Consider the following 20794-nt stretch of genomic DNA (forward strand, 5'->3'; position numbering starts at 1 on the left):
GGGGAGAGACACGGAGAGAGAAACATCGATGTGAGAGAGACACATCGACTGGCTGCCTCCTGCGTGTGCCCCAAACCAGGGCCTGGGACTTGACCTTGCAACCCAGGTCCATGCCCTTGACCGGAATCGAACCCGGAACCTTTTTAGTCCTCAGGCCGACGCTCCATCCACTGAGCCACACCGGCCAGGGCATCAGTGTTGATGGGGAGCCACCGCAGCAGCACAGATCTGCAGTGAGAGGCCGCCTCCACCCCGCCCTTCCTCCCCCCACCCCCCACCCCCACACACCCCCTGCCTGTGTCATTACATAAACCGCATTTCCCCCCATCGAGCGAGAGCCGGCACCCTTTCCGAGTTTTTGCAAATTGGATCCATGTCGAGCAGCTCCCCTGATCCCTGCGTGCCAGGCCTCCCTCTCCTGAGAAAACCACGTCTCCGTGGGTCTGACTTTCGGGGCGCTCACATTTTTCCTTTAGCGTGTTCACCCCGGGACCACCCCCGCCTTGGGAGCGAATGGACCCATTTCCAGAGTCTGGTCCCTGGCTGGGCCTCCCGTCCCTCCCGTCCCTCCCGTCCCTCCCGTCCCTCCCTCCCTCCCGTCCCTCCCTCCCATCCCTGCCTCCCTCCCTGCCTCCCTCCCTGCCTCCCTCCCTGCCTCCCGGCCCAGACGGCAGCTGCATTAGAAGAACAAGGCTCGGCCCACAAATTAATGTGATTTCATTTCCTCGGAGGCTCGGAGATGAAGCGGCTTGTGCCAGGCCTCCTCCGAGCGCGCCCAGGCCCCTTAGAAACGGCCCTTCCCTCACATTTCATTTCCCCTTAAGTGCTGGCCGGGCAGACGCAATTACCCGTTAAAGAGAGAGGAAGGTACTGCTCGTCGCACGGAGGGATCGAGGGGCAGATGGTAGCTCTGGGCGATGGTATCGGGCCCGGCTGCCCGGGGTTTTGGCATCACCAGCGGGAGGAGGGGGCCCCCTGTGGGAGGGGGGTCGGGTCGCTGCCCCGCACCTGACCCCCAGCCGGATTCTTCTAGCTCTTTCTTCCCCCCACTTCTTAAAAAAAAAAATACACTGAGTGGCCAGAGTATGATGATCTCTGAGCGCATAATAACCTGCCCACTCAGTGTATATATATTAGAGGCCCGGTGCATGAATTCGTGCATGGGTGGGGTCCGGCCAGCCTGGCCAGGGGGAGGGGACATGGGCGGTTGGCCGGCCTGCCTGCTGGTCGAACTCCTGGTCGAGGGGACAATTTGCATATTAGCCTTTTATTCTATAGGATAGACACTGAGTGGGCAGATTATTATGCGCTCAGAGATCATCATCATCTGGCCACTCCGTGTATATTTTTTAAATTATTGATTTCAAAGAGGAAGGGAGAGGGAGAGAGAGACCGAAACATCCATGATGAGATAGAATCATGGATCGGCTGCCTCCTGCACACCCCACACTGGGAATCAAACCTGCAACCCGGGCGTGTGCCCTTGACCGGAATCGAACCTGGGACCCTTCAGTCCGCAGGCCGACGCTCTATCCACTGAGCCAAACCAGCCGGGGTGACATTCTCATTTTGGAACTCACTGCACACCTGTTAGAACTACACACAGGTCAGAATGGAGTGAGCCCTATCTTAAACATATTCTTTTTTACGTTGATCTTTAAAGAGAGGAAGGGAGAGGGAGAGAGAGATAGAAACATCACTGATGAGAGAGAATCACGGATCGGCTGCCTCCTGCACGCCCCACACTGGGGATGGAGCCCACAACCCGGGCACGTGCCCTGACCGGGAGTCGAACCCTGACCTCCTGGTTCACAGGTCGACGCTCAGCCACGGAGCCACGCGGCCCGGCCGTGAGCTGGACAGGCCCACGGTGTGTGTCTGCCCCCGGCCCAGGTTGCCCGTGTCATGGTTGGTTCATCGGAGGCAGAAACCAAAGCCGCTTGTAGGACCCCTGATGCTCAGACGTAGGGGACAGAGGCCAGCACGTGGCCACGCGGGCAGCACAGCCGTCCTGGGGGACACGCTCCCCGCTCCCCGGGGCTTTTTCACGTGCAGTCGACTCCCCACAAACTGATTGACACCTTTGGGGGGGCGGGGCGGGTCGTGGTCCCACGGACGCGCCCTTTTTCTCGCTCTCGAAGGAGGTGCCCGGACGCCGGGCGTTCTCCAGCGGAAGCTGAAACCTCGACTCATCACATTCACACAATGAAAAACGAAATCCATTCTGCCTCGTTTTTAATTGCAAATTCCACTCCGGGGACCCGTGCTCCTGCCCGGGAGGCAGCCCCGTGCCGCTCTCCCGAAGAAGCCAGTGCAGTCAATTATGGTAATGAAATGTCGATAAACATAAAAATTTCATGCACGCAGCCCGGCGACGGGCGGGGCCCGCGGCCTCCCAGGCACGGCCGCTGCTGCTGCAATATTAACGCACCTGCGGGAACCCGTGTGCCTAGAGCCGCCCGTCAAACAGGACGGGCGCCAAGACCCCGCCGGGCCGCCCCATCGGGCCGCAGTGGGTCCCCTCAGCCACCCGACGTCTCATTAGTATACGGGAACTTCCCACGTCCCCGTGAAAAATCTAAGATCGGGGCTTCGCCGCACCATTTATTTTATTTTATTTGTTTTTTATGGAAAAGGAAATTGGCCTTTTTCTGTTTTGTTTCCTCAACTGAGAAATTATTATTCTTGTCAATAAGATCAGAGCCCTAGCTGGTTTGACTCAGTGGTTAGAGCGTCGGCCTGCGGACAGAAGGGTCCCGGGTTCGATTCTAGTCCAGGGCACGTGCCTGGCTTGTGGGCTCCATCCCCAGTGTGGGGGGTGTGCAGGAGGCAGCCGACCAGTGATTCTCATCATGGATGTTTCTATCTCTCTCTCTCTGAAATCAATAAAAAAAAATGTATTTTTTTTTAAATCTTAATCTTAGGTGACAATGCAATTTCACAATAGAAAAAAGGTGTATATATGTGTGTGTGTGTGTGTGTGTGTGTGTGTGTGTGTGTGTGTGTATACACATACATATACACACACACACACACTGAATGATTATAAAATCAGTGTTGATTAACATGCAGTTCATTTCCAAAATTAAGTGTGTTATCAGCTGTTAAAGTGTGTCTACATTTTTGGGGACACCTTATATACACGGAGTGGCCAGATGATGATGATCTATGAACGCATAATAATCTGCTCACTCAGTGTCTATCCTATAGAATAAAAGGCTAATATGCAAATGGTCCCCTCGACCAGGAGTTCGACCAGCAGGCAGGCCGGCCAACCGCCCATGTCCCCTCCCCCTGGCCAGGCTGGCCGGACCCCACCCATGCACGAATTCATGCACCGGGCCTCTAATATATATATCACACATACACACACACACTGAGTGGCCAGATTATTATGCGTTCAGAGATCATCATCATCTGGCCACTCGGTGTACAAAGGGTGCAGTAAAAATTCACTCAAAACCTGTTCCCTACAAAGCCACAGACATGCCTCGATCTATCAGAATCCTCACGGTCCGTTTTGCAGTAACGGCAGGCGTGTGTCTCCGGCCGCCGCCGCCGTGGGCCAGTCGCCGCTGTTACAAACCCGGCGTGGCGGTCTCGGGCGGCGGGCACGTGGCCGCGTGTCGTGACGGGTGCCCGGGCCTCTCCGTGTTGCAGGTGGATTACTCCATCATCGCAGCGCAGGCGGGAGCCACGCTGAGCAGCCTCCTGAGCCACGCCCAGAACCTCGTGGCCAAGCTGCGCGCCCTGCAGCTGGACCAGCGGGAGTTCGTGTGCCTGAAGTTCCTGGTGCTCTTCAGTTTAGGTAAGGACTCGCTCCCCTCCGGCGCTCCGCCCAGGCCCACCGCGCGGGGCCCGGCTCCGGGGCGGGGGGGGGGGGGGGCCTCCGGTCCACGCGTGGTTTCCGTTCGCCGAGGTCTGGCGTGCAGCCCTCTCTGGGACGGGTTGGGTGCGGGAGAGCCGTCGTCAGTCTGAAATCCTGAATCTTCTTCCTTCGCGCCCATGACGAGGCGGTAGCGTGACGTGACGTTTCACGGAGATCATGTAGGCTGGCTGGGGAGGGTATCAGCGTGGAGCCGTCTTTCCGCCCGGGATGGTCTCTGCGAGTCTTTGGTTTCCGCTTGCTACCTGGGCTGTGTTTATTCTTGCAAAATATGAATCGCAATAATTAAGAACCTGTTTCTCTTTAAAATATATATATATATGTATATATATATATATTTGTATTGATTTCAGAGAGGAAGGGAGAGGGAGAGAGAGATAGAAACATCAATGGTCCTAACCAGTTTGGCTCAGTGGATAGAGCGTCGGCCTGCGGACTGAAGGGTCCCGGGTTCGATGCCGGTCAAGGGCATGTACCTTGGTTGCGGGCACATCCCCAGTAGGGGGCGTGCAGGAGGCAGCTGGTCGATGTCTCTCTCATTGATGTTTCTAACTCTCTATCCCTCTCCCTTCCTCCCTGTAAAAAAAAAAACAACCAATAAATATTTTTTTAAAAAGAAAAGAAACATCCATGATGCGAGGGAATCGTGGATCGGCGGCCTCCCGCACGCCCCCTCCTGGGGACGGAGCCCAGGGCCCAGCAAGGTGTGCCTTCCGTCTCCCCGGGGGCTCACCAGGAGGCGCCGGGACCCAGGCCGCGCCCCGCGCGCGGGGAGAGGATGCTGGTTGTCAGGGGGAGAGATGCCGCGTCCGGGGAGCTCAGCGGGAGAAGAAGGATAACGAACAAGACAGATGAGCGAAACCAAGGTTCCCCGAGAGCCCGCCGAGCACAGTCCGCAGGGTTTGCAATAAAAAGGGGATTAAGGAGATGGATTTCTATCGACTTCAAAGCGGATTTTTTTCCTCCTGCCCGTCCCGCCCTTGATTTCTGCGATGGGTCGGCCCCATAAAACAAACTTAAATAAACTTCTCGCCACGTCCCCGGATTGCGTATTGGCAGGCGGCGGGGCGAGGCCACGTCCCTCCAACGAGGAGGGAGCGGGGAAAGTGCAGGAATCGGAGGGACCCACATGTGTTTTGCCTTTGGTCTCCGCTCCACGCGAGCCGCCCGCCCGGTTCCTAAGAAATGAAATAACACAGCGCAACCTGGGTGTGGAAATTCCTCTTGACGTCCCCGCACAACTGTTGCTCATCAAGGGGGCGTCTGCAGTAATAGAGGCAGGGTGCCCTTTTCACGTGGAGGCGGCGTGTCCCGGGGAGACAGCGTGTGTGTGCGTGTGTGTGTGTGTGTGGCTTTTTTTTCCTCCTGCGGAAAAATGGGGTCAGGATCGCGGAGAGGAACGTTGCCGAAAACGAGAGGCGACGGCGGGATTCCAGAGAGGCCTCGGCCCACGGCCGGGCCGAGCCGGGGCCCGGTCCCCGGTGCCGTCGGGCCGACCCACCACCATCCACAGGAACGTCCCAGCCACGCACGCCTCCGCCTCTCACCCCGGAACAGCCGCAGGCAGGCGCGGGGACCGTAGCGAGCGAAGGAGACCGCTGGCTGTCCCCTCCCGGGCTGGGGACTCGGGCGTCGGACGGGTGACGAGACGCAAAACGCGGGGATGGGTGGGCGAGGGGCCTTCGGGCATCTGGGGGGTAGAGCTCACTCGCTCGGGTGGCGAGAAGGACGGGTTGGCTCACGGCGTGACGTTGGGAGAAGTAGGGAGAGCCCTGGCTGGTGTGGCTCAGTGGATAGAGCTTCGGCCTGCAGACTGAAGGGTCCCGGGTTCGATTCTAATCAAGGGCACATGCCCGGGTTGTGGGCTCACACATACACACACATCACATGCACATGCACATGCACACACACGGACACACATCACAACATACATCACATGCACACCACATGCACACACACATCACATGCATATGCACACACATCACACCACATGCACACACACGCACACACATCACAACATACACACATCACATGCACATACACACATCACATGCACACGCGTACACCACATGCACGTGCACACGCACACGCACAGACACCACTAGCCCGTGAAGTCTCCTGGGGCAGGTGTCCACCCGCCCCTATCCCCAGGCGTGTTGGTCCCCAGCCCCCCATGAAGTCACACAAGCAACAGGGACCCCCCCCACACCCCTGTTCTTACAATTCGCCTCCCGCCTCTGTCTTCACCTCCACACGCGTGACGTTCTACCTTAGGGAAGCCCCTCGCCGGACATGGTCAGAGAGCTCGCCCGCCCTCACAGGGCGCCCGCTGACGGACGGGCGGACGGACGGACGCGCGGCCGGCAGGCGCCTCCCCTCCAAGGGCGGCGAGGCCCGGGCGGGAGCCGATTAGCATGCGGGCCACGCGGCGGCCGCTCGATGTGTGCGGGGCGGGGAGCGCGGCCGTGGGGGCCGGCACATAAAGCTGATGCCCGTCTTAATTAAACGCGGTAATGGGTGTTGTGCGGGGTTTTTCTCGGCGGCTGCTTTCCGCGAGCGAAGCAGTTTAGCGAGGACCAGCGATCACTCACGCGGGGTCCGAGCCCGGACTCAATCAATACGTGTTTTACGGCCGCGGGAGCGGGCGCGGCCCTCCGTTCGCCGCCGGCTGAGACTCGGCGCCGGGTCTCGCTTCCCAGCTCCTGCCTAAGAAACAGCCGTTGTTGTTGGTTAGACGTTGCTATCCACGCTGTCGTTTCGCTAAAGACTGCATTTGGGCGGGGGGGGGAAGGAGGGGACAGGAGTTGGGGAGCTGGGCGTGGAGTCACCTGTGGGAGCCTCCGTGGGGGGCCCTGTCCCCAGCCCCCCAACCCCTGAGCGTCCCTGGGGTTCCCCAGACACTCTGGCCTCAGCCCTGGAAACAGCGAATCCCAGGCTTGAAAACAGCCAAGCCCAGCCCCCTGCCGTGTCTGCACGAGGACTCCGGGGCTCACCGCGAGGGGGGGTGTCCGCGGGGCTGCAGAGTCGGGGTCCGAGCTGAGGCGTTTGGGGTCCCCCCAGAGGGAAGCCGCCGGCTGCGTTACGTTCACAGTGAGACCCCCCTGGGCTCGCCGGCATCCCCGGGGGCACGGCGAGCTCTGTGCCGGCCGTGCAGGTCGGGGTGACCTGAGTGACAAGCTGACCTCCCATCGGCCGGCTCGGCCTCGTCTGGGGCGGGAAGGGGGGGGGGCGGGGGACGGCGTCCTGCGTGCGTGCCGTCCGCGCGGTCTCGGGCAGCGCGCTCAGCGCCCGTAGCCTCTCTGAGGTAGGCCTTTCTCTCCGCTTATTGGTCCTAAGAGAACACAGTCATTCTGTGCGTGTCACTCCCGTGGGTGGGAGACTTTCTGGAAAGACCCAGGTTTTTTCCCATCAGCATCACATTGCAGGCCTTTAAAACTGCTGTAACCCACCCGGCCCGCGTGGCTCAGGGGTTGAGCCTCAACGGATGAACCAGGAGGTCAGGGTTCGATTCCCGGTCGGGGCACAGGCCCGGGTGGTGGGCTCCATCCCCAGTGTGGGGCGTGCAGGAGGCAGCCGATCCGTGATTCTCTCTCATCCTGGATGTTTCTCTCTCTCTCTGTGTGTGTGTCTCTCTCTCTCTCTCCTCCCTTCCTCTCTGTATCTGCTATTACCGTGTGTACACATTTTGGGGGGGGCGGGGGGACACCCCGTATATAATAATAATATTAGCAGATTCTCCCCTCCCCACATGGCTAGAAACCACGGGGACTGGACGGAGTCGAGCCGCGAGAGCAGGAAACGGAGTTTACCCGACGAATTCCTGTGAGTTTTTTAACGGCTTTTCCGGACACCCAGATACACAAAGTTTCATCGTAACGTCGCCAGTGTAACCCCGATACTCCCAAGTCAGGATAGAGTTCAAGCGATTCGCGGCCTCTTTTAAGAAAAAAGAAAACACCTTTCTTTCTTACCAAAGGGTATTGTTGCCCGTGCTGGCCCCCGGGAGCCATCGGACAAATGGGATAACCACACCGCTGGCTCCCGTCCAGCCCGCCCCCCCCCCCCCCCCGGGCGGGGCACGCACACTGTAACAGTGCGGCCTCTAATTATAACTTCAAGGCACTTCCCCTTCCCTCGGGGTCGCTGCGAACGCAGGTCCTTATCTCCCCGAAACAAGGCTGCACGGCGTCTCCACGCACCCCGCGGGCTCCGGGGCCAGCGGCCGGGTGTCCGTGGCCGCTGACCCCATCGTATTTGGTTATTTCACGGGCCCCGCCATTGACCGGTTATGATCAACAATGCGAAGGCAACATTCTCCTTTTTTTAAAAAAGTATATTTCTATTGATCCCAGAGAGGAAGGGAGAGGCAGAGAGAGATGGAAACATCAATGATGAGCCCTCGCTGGTTTGGCTCAGGCCTGAAGGGTCCTGGGTTCGATTCCCGGTCAAGGGCACATGCCCGGGTTGTGGGCTCGATCCCCAGTGTGTGTGTGGGGGGGGGGGGATGAGGGGGGTGCAGGAGGCAGCCGATCCATGCTTCTCTCTCATCGTGGATGTTTCTATCTCTCTCTCCCCCTCTCCCTTCCTCTCTGAAATCAATACAAAATAATACTTTTTTAAAAAAGGAAAAGAAAAAAGAGGAGGGGGGCGGGAACTGCTGATGGCAAACCACAGGGCTGCGAGGTCCCCCCCACACCCCGACACCCCCACTTCAGAGAAATGACACATTTTCTCGTGTCCCTGGCCCGTTCCGTTAGGGCGCAGCGGGCGAGGCCCAGGACCGTCTGGAAGGGAAGCCGGGGGGTTGGAGGGAGCGGGGCCACCCCCCCCTGTTCCTCCGAGGGCGCCGTGATTTACCGCCGGCGTCAGGAGCCCTCTGATTTTCTGCCTCCCGTGAAACATGGTGCTTTCCTTGTCCATTGATGTAGCAACTCTAATGGTTACAAGCAGCTACAGGAAAATCAATAGCGCGCTTTCTTTAGAAGAGCGCTCGCCCGCCCGCCCGGTGGGGAGCCCACGCGCACGGGACCAGACCAGAAACGGTGGCGTCAAACCCATCAGCTGCGGGGGACGTAGCACACGCGGCGTTATTGGGAACGGAGGAAGGGAGAGCCGGGGGCGTGCAGCCTGGGCCGGGCGGCACTGTGCCCTCAAGGTCCCCCCCCCCCCCCCCGGGCAGGGGGCGAGGTGCCCGGTTCCTATTCCTCGGGGTGACGATGCTCAGGAATCCTCCCCTGAAGCGAACGGTGCCAGAGCCGTGGGCAAAGGCCCCCCGGAACCCCGAGAAGGGTCTCCGGGGGCCAACGTCTCAGCCTTGGGGTTCGGCGCCTGGACGTGCGGAGGCGCGAAGTCCAAGTCCCTGTCCGAGCGCGCGCCCCTCGCCCACAGGCATGACCTGCGTGAAGGACTGTCCCGTCGCGCCATTAGGATCCAACTCCAAGCCCCGGCGACGCGAATCGCCCCGAGACGACGCGCGAGGCGAGACGTGGAACCCCGACCCCGGGCTAACTCGTCGGCATTCGCAGGAGAGCCTTAAGGAACGAGCAAAATTAACTGTTTTTGGAGCGACAGTCAACCAACAGCAAACCCACAAAGACCTGCAGCAGATCCACCTCCCCAAACACCGTTTAGAAATGCTGAGGGGGCCCTGGCCGGGTCGCTCAGTGGTTAGCGCCTCGGCCCTCGGACTGAAGGGTCCCGGGTTCGATTCCTGGTCAGGGCACGTACTTCGGTGGGAGCCCGTGAGGGAGGCAGCCCATCAATCTCTCTCTCTCTCTCTCTCTCTCTCTCTCTCTCTCGGCTTCTCCTCGTCCCTTCCACTCTCTAAAAATCAAGGGGAAACACATCCTCAGGTGAGGAGTAACAACAACAACAAAAATACCGATGAGTCCGAGCGAGGGGTTCGATTTGCCTGCAGAGGGAGGGTTTTGTTTTCAATGATGAATTTTTCAAATATTCTATCTTCTGTTTTCCCCAACTTATGGGTGTGTGTGTGTGTGTGTGTGTGTGTGTTCTTCCACGTTTCTGTGCAACCAGAAATTTTAAAGGGGATTTTTTTTTTTAATTTCCCTTTGACATTCTGACGGCAAAACGAGGTGCCATTCAGCCCCGGCTGCTCCATGGAGGGCAGGCTTGCGTGGAAATGCGTTCCCCCACGTGGGGAACGCGAGAGAAGCCGGCAGGAGCAACAGGCTCCGGTGTGCTTGCCAAGATCAAGGACAGCTGTGAGAATAATTCCTGCAGCCCTCGCCGGCGTGGCTCCGTGGATAGAGCGCCGGCCTGCGGACGGAAGGATCCCAGGTTCGATTCCCAGTCAAGGCCCATGCCCGGGTTACGGGCTCGATCCCCAGTAGGTGGCATGGGGGCGTGCAGGAGGCAACCGATCCATGATTCTCTCTCGTCACTGATGTCTCTTATCTCTCTCTCCCTCTCCCTTCCTCTCTGAAGTCAACAAAAATATATTTAAAAATAATAATAATTCATGTAATCCAAACGCTAATTGTGATCTTAACTTCCACTGATTTTTTATTTTTGTGCTAGATTCCTGGTTGCCATTCTGCTGATTATTTACGCACAGTATTTATTTTCTTTTTTATTTTTTGTTTGATTTATTTATTTAGCTTAGTTTAGTTTGTTTCAATCCTCCCCCGAGGATATTTTTCCATTGAGTTTTAGAGAGCGTGCAAGAGACAGGGAGAGACAGAGAGAAACATCGATGTGAGAGAGACACATCCGTGGGTCGCCTCCTGCACGCGCCCCGACCCGGGCCCGGGCCGGGGAGGAGCCTGCAACCGAGGTACGTGCCCTTGACCGGAATCGAACCCGGGACCCTTCCGTCTGCAGGCCGACGCTCTATCCACTGAGCCACAGCGGCCGGGGCTTTTTATTATTTTTTTTTTTTTACCTTTTTAACCTCCCTCAGAGGGGGGTGTCCCGCTAGAAGTGGAGGTCTGAGGGTCACGGGATGGCATTGGGGTGGTTTGGGGCCAGGCAGGTAACAGGACCTCTGTGACCTACACCGCCCCTGCCCGCCAGGTCACGCTCTGCCCTTTTTCTTTTTTTTTAATTTTATTGTTTAAAATATTACACATAGTAGTAGATACGTCTCCTTCTTTTCCCCATTGACCTTCCCCCGGCCTCCCCTACCCCCGGCACGTGCCCTCACCCCCGCCCCCCAGAGTCTTGTATCCATTGGGTGTGCTTATATACATGCACACGAGTCCTTTGGTTGATCTCTTCCCTCGCCCCGCTCTGCTCTTTTTAATCAATCTGTCATCTGGCAGCCAGTGTGCAGCCTTCCCACCCACGTCCCCGCGCTGGTTAAAAAGAAGCCTTCCCGCGAGAGAGGGAACCCTCCCCCCCCCAGCACGCGGTGCCCCCTGGCCCGGCCGCCGAGAGCGCGTTGGATCCGAATGTCCCCGTGTCCCCGCCGCCCAGCCCGGAGCAGGATATTACACCCGGGAGGGGCTTTCCACGCCGCCCCCCTGAGCCCCGCACGGTCCCGTGAACGGGGAAATCCAGGATGACAGCGAATTTGCCACCGGAGCCGCCTGGCTCCCCGCCAGGGGGGCCGCCGGTCAGGCACACACACCTGTGGGAGGGGTTCCGTGTGCTTTAACCCTTTGCACTCGCTTGCTCTTTTCTCGATTCCTTTATTCTAGTGCTAACCGTGTCGAGTCACACTCGAGAGAGAGAGAGATCGTAGAAAATCCAACACAGCCCGGCCGGTGTGGCTCAGTGGTTGAGCCCTGACCTATGAACCAGGAGGTCACGGTTCGATCCCCGGTCAGGGCCCGTGCCCGGGTAGGGGGGCGTGCAGGCGGCATCTGATCCATGGTTCTCTCTCATCATTGATGTTTCTATCTCTCTCTCTCTCCCTCTCCCTTCCTCTCCAAAATCCATAAAAATGTATGAATTGGGAGTGAGACCAGCGTCCGCGTCGACAGGCCACGCTGGGCCCACAGGTTTAAAATCGCCTGCTCCCCCTCCCCAGTGGTGCGCACGCTCGGACCCCCACGTCCCCGGATAACCGGGCGTTGGCTACGGTGCAGTCTGCCACATGGGTGTGGACGGCACGGGGTCCCCCAACCTCAGGCCCCGTCCCGCACGGGGCTCAGAATAAAGCGTCACATTTTGTGAAGCAGATATGGCTCGACGTAAGGTGATCCCTGGCTCAGCGGCATCCATGAGGACACGCTGAGCAGTATACACGGAGTGGCCAGGTTATTGTGATCTCTGAACGCATAATAATCTGGCCACTCAGTGTGTGTGTGTGTGTGTGTGTGTGTGTGTGTGTGTGTGTGTATTAGAGGCCCGGTGCATGAGTTCGTGCATGGGTGGGGTCCAGCCAGCCTGGCTAGGGGGAGGGGACATGGGCGGTTGGCCGGCCTGCCTGCTGGTCGAACTCCTGGTCGAGGGGACCATTTGCATATTAGCCTTTTATTCTATAGGATAGACACTGAGTGGCCAGATGATGATGCTTTCAGAGACCATCATCCTCTGGCCACTCGATGTACATAAAGGGACAGTTCCCTTTGCGAACGGCAGCCAAGCTCTTGTCCACAAAACTGTCCTGTGATTTGTCTCTGCCACGGGGTTAAACACACACACACACACAACAAACTGGGACTATGGATTTTCTGTCTTTCGCATAAAAAAGCATATCCCTGGGCCGTGGGATGAATTATTAATCTCAGTTATGCAAAGGCCGGTCAGGGCTGTCTGTAATGATCCTGTCGGGGAATCGGTTTCCTCTCCCCGCGTTTCTGACTCCAAAAACCTTTTTCTCTTCACGATCCAAACGGCTCGGAACCAGCATTAGTCAGCTCGGTGGTTCCCCCTGTATTTCCACCTCTGGTCTTACTGAGCAGAATCGTAATGAGCTAAGGGAAACGGTGGAATACGAAGTACAGGTAAATGTAACTCTTTCCTAAAAAATACGTGATTTGTAATCTTTACATATCTATATATATATTGATTTTTGGAGAGAGAAGAAGGGAGAGGGAGGGAGAGAGAAACATCCGTGATGAGACAGAATCACGGATCGGCTGCCTCCTGCACGCCCCCCACTGGGGATGGAGCCCGTGACCCGGGCCTGTGCCCTGACCGGGAATCGAACCCTGACCTCCTGGTTCCTAGGTCAACGCTCAACCATTGAGCCACACTGGCCGGGCCCTAGGTAGCTCTGAAAGGGCCGTTTTATTCTAACTCCACAAACTGAAGACGCACCTTGGCTCCGTGGAAGCTAGTGTGTAAGAGACAGTGGCAACGTGTGGCAACAAGTTGTAAGAATCTTACTGGCTGTGATGTTACGTGTTAGTGGGAACGGAACATGCAACGTACGATACACCTCGCTCACTCGGAACCAGCCCGCCCGCCGGGACAACCCGAAGCCGCATCCACGCGGCTTCAATGCCCTTTCGGTGACCTCAACCCAGCGCTTTGTCTGAAGGCGTGTGGTGGGCGCAATGAGGTTCAATGAAAAGGGGCCGGGAGCCCGGCCGGCCGGGCTCCGTGGTTGCACGTCGACCTATGAACCAGGAGGTCACGGATGGATTCCCGGTCAAGGGCATGTACCTCGGCTGCAGGCTCCGCCCCGGTCTGTTCTCAACGATTCCACGCCGAGGAGGTTTCTAAAGCGTGTCCGCCCCTCCCTGTCCCTCTTGCCCACGAGCCCACGTCCCTCGCCACCGCGGAGACCTACAGGAGCAAAGCAAGACGAGAGGAAGCCGGCCGGCCGTGGGGGGCGAAGCCGACAGGCAGCTGCCCCGGGCGCGGAGGCCCCGGACGACCGTGAGCAGCTGGAAGGACGGATTTCTCCCAGACGCGGAAGGACGAGGCCGCATCGACCGTGTGGGCGCCCGTCTCCGGACAAACACGACAACGCGGAGACCTGCTTCCACTCAGCCGTGGGAATCTCGTGCCTCGTCTGCTACACGCACCGCGATGTTCTCAGACGTCACCTTTGTTCTTAGGAAAAGTCGGTAAGAAAGTTGCAGGCCCGTGCCGTGGCGTCATGCACGCAGTCCCGGGCGCTCCGCCACACACACACATACACACACACTCACTCACACACACTCATACTCATACACACACATACATACACACACACTCACACACACACACTCACACACACACATACATACACACACACACTCACACTTACACACACTCATACTCATACACACACACTCACACACACACACTCACTCATACACACACTCACATCACACATACACACACACTCACACACACTCACACACACACTCACACACACTCACTCATACACACACTCACATCACACATACACACACACTCACACACACACATACACACTCACACACACACATACACACTCATACACACACTCACACACACACGCTCACACTCACTCACACTCATACACACACTCACTCACACACACTCACACACACTCACACACTCACACACACACTCACACACTCTCACACTTACACACACTCACACATACACACACTCATACACACACTCACACACACATACACACACACTCACTCACACACACTCACTCACACGCTCACACACACTCATACACACTCACACACACACTCACACACTCACTCACACTCACACACACTCATTCACTCACACACACTCACACACTCACACACACACACACACACACACACACTCACACTCTCACACACATACATACAAAGCAATATTATAATTGGCCGGACTAACATCTGATCCAGGTTCATCCAAGTTGGAAGACCCAATAATTAAATGCAAATGCAGGCTCCTGCCAAAGACGCTAAGAATGCCTTTGAGCCAATATTTTTAACAAGAGCGCGGCGGCCTCCTGTAAATTTCATCACACCTGAGGCGGTTTTCTCCTTTCGATCGGCGGGGCAGCCGGATGTGTCCCGAGGCAACGCAGGCATCCAGCGCCGGCCGGCCGGCAACCGGGCTGAAAATTTGGCTTAATGTATCCCCACTTGGACCTGCCTGTTTAATTCTCTTTCATATGCTAACGCCGCTCGGGCACTGACCTCAGCGCGGATGAAGCAAACGTGGCAGAAACCACGCGCGGGTCCACGTGGCGGTCGATGCGAACGCAGGACTCGGCACCGTGTCGGATGTGACCACCGGACGGCAGGCACCCTGTCCTCCGAGGGAGGCCGCCTTGTGCCGGCTGGGGGGGGGGGGATGTCTGTGTTCTGGGGACGGGTGGTTTTTATCGTAAAATCGGGGCTGGGACCCCACGTCCAGCCGGCCGGGCGGCTGCGATTCGGCGTCTCCCGGGCACGCGAATGCCGCCTGCCTCGGACACTGTGCGTGAGGCCTTCTCCACCCGCTGCGTCATCGGACGTTTAGGGGGGACCGTGCCCCTTTGCTGTCTGTTTTCTGGCTCAGAGGGCTCTCCCCCCCTCCCCAGCCCGAAACCTTCTTTCTGCCTTTGCTTCTCCGTGCGTTTCCAGCGGTTTCTCTGGCCTCTGGCGGGGAGAGGTTGGTAAAGCACGCGTGCCCGCCGAGCGCCAGCGCACGGGAGCTGGCTCGGACCCGTCTCCGAGCTGGGTAGCTGTACCTCCTCTTCTCCCCGCACGTGACCCGCCGTCCCGCCACTCCCTGGGGTTCCCGCCACTCCACGGAGCCCCCACCACCATCTGCGTGTGGCCAGTCCCTGGACTAAGCGGCCGCGCCGGCTGGGCCGGCTGCTGCTGTCTGGACCTGGGTTCCCAGCCATTTCCTTGCATCGCTCGGATGCACCGTGTGCTCCTTAAACCCAACCTGGACTCCACCGGGACCCGCTGGACGGTGCCCCTCCTTCTGCTCTTGTACCTTCAACACCCGGCCAGGGCCCGGCCCAGGACTGTTTGAATGAATGCGTGAGTGAATGAGTGATGAATGAGTGAAGTGAACACATGAATGGGTGAGTGAGTGAAGGAATGAATTCATGAATGGATGCGTGAGTGCATGAATGGATGAGTGAATGAAAGAACACATGAATGGATGAGTGAATGAGCGCATGAATGGACGAATGAATGAACGAATGAGTGCATGAATGAATGAACACATGAATGTGTGAGTGAATGAATGCATGAATGAGTGAATGAATGAACGAATGAGTATGAATGAATGAACACATGAATGGATGAGTGAGTGAATGAATGAATGTGTGAGTGAATGAACGCATGAATGAATGAATGCGCGAATGAAATGAACGCATGAATGTGTGAGTGAATGTACAAACGCATGAATGGATGAGCGAATGAATGGATGGGATGTGTGCATGCGTGAGTGAATGAGTGGGTTGGTATAGTTGTTATCTCCACGTGAAGACATGAAATCATGAAAAGGTAACTTTGGCAGGAGCTGTGTGGAAAAGGTGGACCTAGAGCGTACGTGTTATTTGCGTGCACAGCAGTAACAGGCCCACGCTTACGAAGCGCCCTGACACGCATTTCTGATCTTCATTGTTTCCGTGTCCACAAGTAACACACGTGCTCCATGCACACGCTCCCACACAGCTCCCGGCCTGCGCTGTTTCCTGGTTGGCAACGTGCCTGTGAGGCCACCGAAGGGTACGTCCCCGTTGCTAAACACGGCTCTCGGGTTAGTAAGCAGGTCCACGCGCGCGAAGGACTTAACGGCGACGCATTTGAAAACCTCGCGTTGCGCGGAGTTACGTTCACCAACGGTCTCAATGGAGCCCTTTCAAAATGACCGTGAAGACGGATTCCTCACCGAACGTTCATTTCCTGCCTCCGTTTCCGGCTGATCACAGCCCAGCGCTTCCTCAGGACACGCTGTGCCCACACGCGGGTGGCCGCCCCTCCAGAGGCCTCCAGGAGAGGGGTTCCCCGCGTTCGGGTCTTTTACTTTTTATTTTTTAATATGTTTGTATTGATCTCAGAGAGGGAGGGAGAGGGAGATAGAAACATCCATGATGAGAGAGAATCGCATCAGCTGCCTCCTGCACGCCTCCTACTGGGGATCGAGCCCACAACCCGGGCATGGGCCCTGGACTGGGAATCGAACCCGGAACCCTTCTGTCTGCAGGACTGGCTCTATCCACTGGGCCACACCAGCCAGGGCACGTTCAGATCTTTTATTTATTTTATTTTTTTTAGAGTTATCCTTTTATTCTCTTTTTATACAATCCCCATAGCATCTTTTTTTAAAATATATTTTACTGATTTTTTAAAGAGGAAGGGAGAGGGAGAGAGAGAAACATCCATGATGAGAGAGAATCACGGATCGGCTGCCTCCTGCATTCCCCCTACTGGGGACCGAGCCCACAACCCGGGCATGTGCCCTGGGCCGGAATCGAACCTGGGACCCTTCAGTCCGCAGGCCGACGCTCTATCCACTGAGCCACACTGGCTAGGGCACATTCAGATCTTTTAAAGGGCCAGATGAGATTTTATTCCCCACCCCCAGCCCTCTCACCCCCGCACATGCAGAAAATTAACAAAGATAACCATCTTCTCGGCAGAAGCAGGGCACCCCACGGGTCCGCCCCCGCCCCCGAAAAGCGTGCTGCCCGGGAGGGTTGGCGGGCCGTGCCACGTGGCGGGTGCCAGGGCGGCGGAGACCAGCGTCTGCCCGCGTCCTCAGACCCAGCCCGGCGCCCCTCGCCCGCAGAGCGGGGTGTAATGTATGCGAGGGGACCGGAGGGGTGCTTTGCGAGGAGGGCGGGGAGCCACCCTCCGCCCCCGGCGCACCCCCTGCGAGCTCAGCGCCAGGCGGCTTCCGGGGAAGCGTTGGTAATTAGTCCCCGAGTGCATCCGGGGAGGAGGTGAGCGACGGCTCCTTGGGGGGCCGCGGCGGAGGTTGGCCCGGCATCAGAGTGGGAAGGCGGCGGGAGGGCGCGGGGGCCCTGGGTGAGGCCGCAGCCGGCACGGGCAGCGGCGGGCTTGTTGGCGTGTGCGTGTGTAAGGCGTGTCACCACGTTCGAGCTTCACCTGCATTTCAGGAGGAACACGCCTCCTCCTGGGGATGTGCCCACAACCCGGGCAGGTGCCCTTGACGGGAACCGAACCCAGGACCCCTCTGCCCGCAGGCCGGCGCTCTGTCCACGGAGCCACACCGGCGAGGGCCAGTCTGTCTTTTTTTCGCCTCGGTCTCCCTGTCGATCGATCGATCTTTATAAAGACGCCCTCGGGCAGCAGGTGCCTGGGGGGGTGGGGGTGGGGAACCTCTGGCCCGCGGGCCGTGTGAGGCCCACGCAATCACCTGGCCTGGCCCTGCCGCGGCATCGGGGCGAGTTCAGGAAATGTCTGACCACACGGGACAGGCCCCTGTTTACGTGGGGGATGGGGGGTGGCCGGCGAATGATGTTACCGAGACCCCAATGGGCCCGGCGGAAAGACACAAAGGTTCCGCACCCCTGACTTAAAACAGCGGGATGAGAGACAGGGGCGCATGGACAGACTGGCAGGTCAGAGGGAGGCAGGGGAGGGAGGGAGGGAGGGAGGGAGGGAGGGAGGGAGGGAGGGAGGAGGGGGGCAGAGATCAGCCAATGAACTTGTGTGCACATATGTATCACCCGTGGACACAGACAATGGGGGGTGATACATATGTGGGGGGGGCGGCCCCCGTGGGGTGCCCGGCTTCTGCCGAGAAGATGGTTATCTTTGTTAATTTTCTACCCGTGCGGAGGTGAGGGGTGAGGGGGAAAGGGGCGGGGGGGGGGGGGATAAAATCTCATCTGGCCCTTTAAAAGATCTGGACGTGCCCTGACCGGTGTGGCTCAGTGGATAGAGCATCAGCCTGCGGACTGAGGGGTCCCAGGTTCGATTCCGGCCAAGGGCACGTGCCCGGGTTATGGGCTCGGGTTATGGGCTTGAGCCCCATGGTCTGGGGGGTGAGGGGGGCGGGAACAGGCTGGGAGAGGTCAATGGGGGCAAACGGAGGGTCTAGGTCACGCTTTTCAACAATGAAGATTTAAAATCATTCATCACAAACAAGAAAGAAAGAAAGAGACCAGGAGGGTCCCCAGGAGCGAGGCCGAGCAGGCGGCCAGCGTCCCGTCTCCCCCGGAGCGACCCAGGACGAACCGCCAAGCCCCGCCTTGGACCTCAGACCCCCCCCCCCCCGTCGGGCAGAAGGGCCCCGGCCAGCCTGGCTGGGACCCGGCAAAGCCCCGGCCGGCCTCTGGCTGATGGCGATCGTTAGCCACGGAGCCCCGGGTCTGCGGCGTCCCCGGCCGGCGGGCTCCTCGGCCGCTGGAGTGTGCCTGATGGCCCATTAGCGCGGGCGGCGGGCGGGCGGGCCTTCAGAGCCACTTAGGGAATGTCAGCCAGGAACAGGGCCCTGTCGCTTCTGATTAGAATGAACCACATCAGCCCGGGCCGCCGATCACCGCGGGTCCGGGAATTAACACCGCGGCGCGGGCGCGGGCGCGGGCGGGACGCGGGGTTCGCGGCGGGCTCCCCCCGGGGACTCATTTGTGACGACCCCTCCCTCGCCTTGCGGAACCCCCAGCCCGTCCTGGTGTCAGACGGGGACGGAGGTGACCTTGCTCGGGGGCCGGCGCCGTCTGACGGATCGGCCGCGGGGGCAGGATTTCCACCAGACAGGCTTCCCGGCCCTTCGCCCATCGCCTGCCCGGCAGGCTGGGTGCGCAGGGCGTTGGGGACGCGGCGGCCGCGGAGAGCGGGGGCTCACCGTGAGGAGGGAGACACGGCCCCGCACTGAGCCCCGGCCGGTGAGCTCAGTGGTTAGAGCGCTGGCCTGTGCACCGAAGGGTCACGGGTCCGAGTCCCAGTCAAGGGCCCGTACCTGGGTTGCAGGTTGGATCCTCCCGCCCCAGTCAGGGCGGGTGAGGGAGGCAACCAATCCATGTTTCTCTCTCTCTCTCTCCCTCCCACACCCTCTGTCCCTCCCTCACTTCCACTCTCTATAAAAATGAAAAAAAAAAATCCTTGGGTGAGGATTAACACACAAAAAATAAATAGATAAATAAATAACCACAGAAATGAAACACCATTGAGCCCTGGCTGGTGTGCTCAGTGGTTAGAGCATTGGCCCATGCACCGAAGGGTCACGGGTTCGAGTCCCAGTCGAGGGTACGTACCAGGTTGCAGGTTGGATCCCCCACGCCGGTCAGGGCGCGTGCAGGAGGCAGCCAATCCATGTCTTTCCATCTCATCAATATTCCTCTCTCTTGCCCTGACCAGTTTGGCTCAGTGGATAGAGCGTCGGCCTGCGGACCGAAGGGTCCCAGGTTCGATTCTGGGCAAGGGTTATTCTTATTTTTTTTTTTTAAATCCTCTCTCTTTCTCCTTCTCTCCCTCCCTCCCTTCCACTCTCTACAAAAATGAAAAGAAGCCCTCACCGGTTTTGCTCAGTGGATAGAGCATCGGCCTGCGGACTGAAGGGTCCCAGGTTCGATTCCGGTCAGGGGCATGTACCTTGGCTGCGGGCACATCCCCAGTGGGGGGTGTGCAGGAGGCAGCTGATCGATGTCTCTCTCTCATCGATGTTTCTAACTCTCTGTCCCTCTCCCTTCCTCTCTGTAAAAAATCAATACAATATATTTTTTTTAAAAAATGAAAAGAAAATGATCCCGGGGGAGGATGAACACCCCACAACCAGAAAGGAATCGCCTCTGACCGTGTTCTCTGTCTCTCTCTCTCCCTCCCCCCCCCTCCGCCTCCAGACGTCAAAAGCCTGGAGAACCTGCAGCTGGTGGAAGGCGTGCAGGAGCAGGTGCACGCCGCGCTGCTGGACTACACGGTGTGCAACTACCCGCAGCAGGCGGACAAGTTCGGCCAGCTGCTGCTGCGGCTGCCGGAGCTGCGGGCGCTCAGCCTGCAGGCCGAGGAGTACCTGTACTACAAGCACCTGGGCGGCGACGTGCCCTACAACAACCTGCTCATCGAGATGCTGCACGCCAAGCGGGCCTGAGCCGCGGCGGGGGGG

General features: G+C 58.3%; 1 protein-coding gene across 2 annotated transcripts in view; it reads left to right on the forward strand.

Moving 5' to 3' along the window:
* Window positions 1-20794, forward strand: part of NR5A2 (nuclear receptor subfamily 5 group A member 2) — a 56797-nt gene extending 36003 nt beyond the window's left edge. For both annotated transcript variants that reach the window (XM_079763583.1, XM_079763584.1), the window contains exons 6-7: window positions 3661-3808; window positions 20532-20794. In XM_079763583.1, the coding sequence (XP_079619709.1) occupies window positions 3661-3808; window positions 20532-20779 (396 nt within the window). In that variant the 3' untranslated portion in view covers window positions 20780-20794. The remainder of the gene's footprint in view (window positions 1-3660; window positions 3809-20531) is intronic.

Source organism: Cnephaeus nilssonii (genome assembly GCF_951640355.1).
Source record: "Cnephaeus nilssonii genome assembly, chromosome: 23".
Classification (NCBI taxonomy): domain Eukaryota; kingdom Metazoa; phylum Chordata; class Mammalia; order Chiroptera; family Vespertilionidae; genus Cnephaeus; species Cnephaeus nilssonii.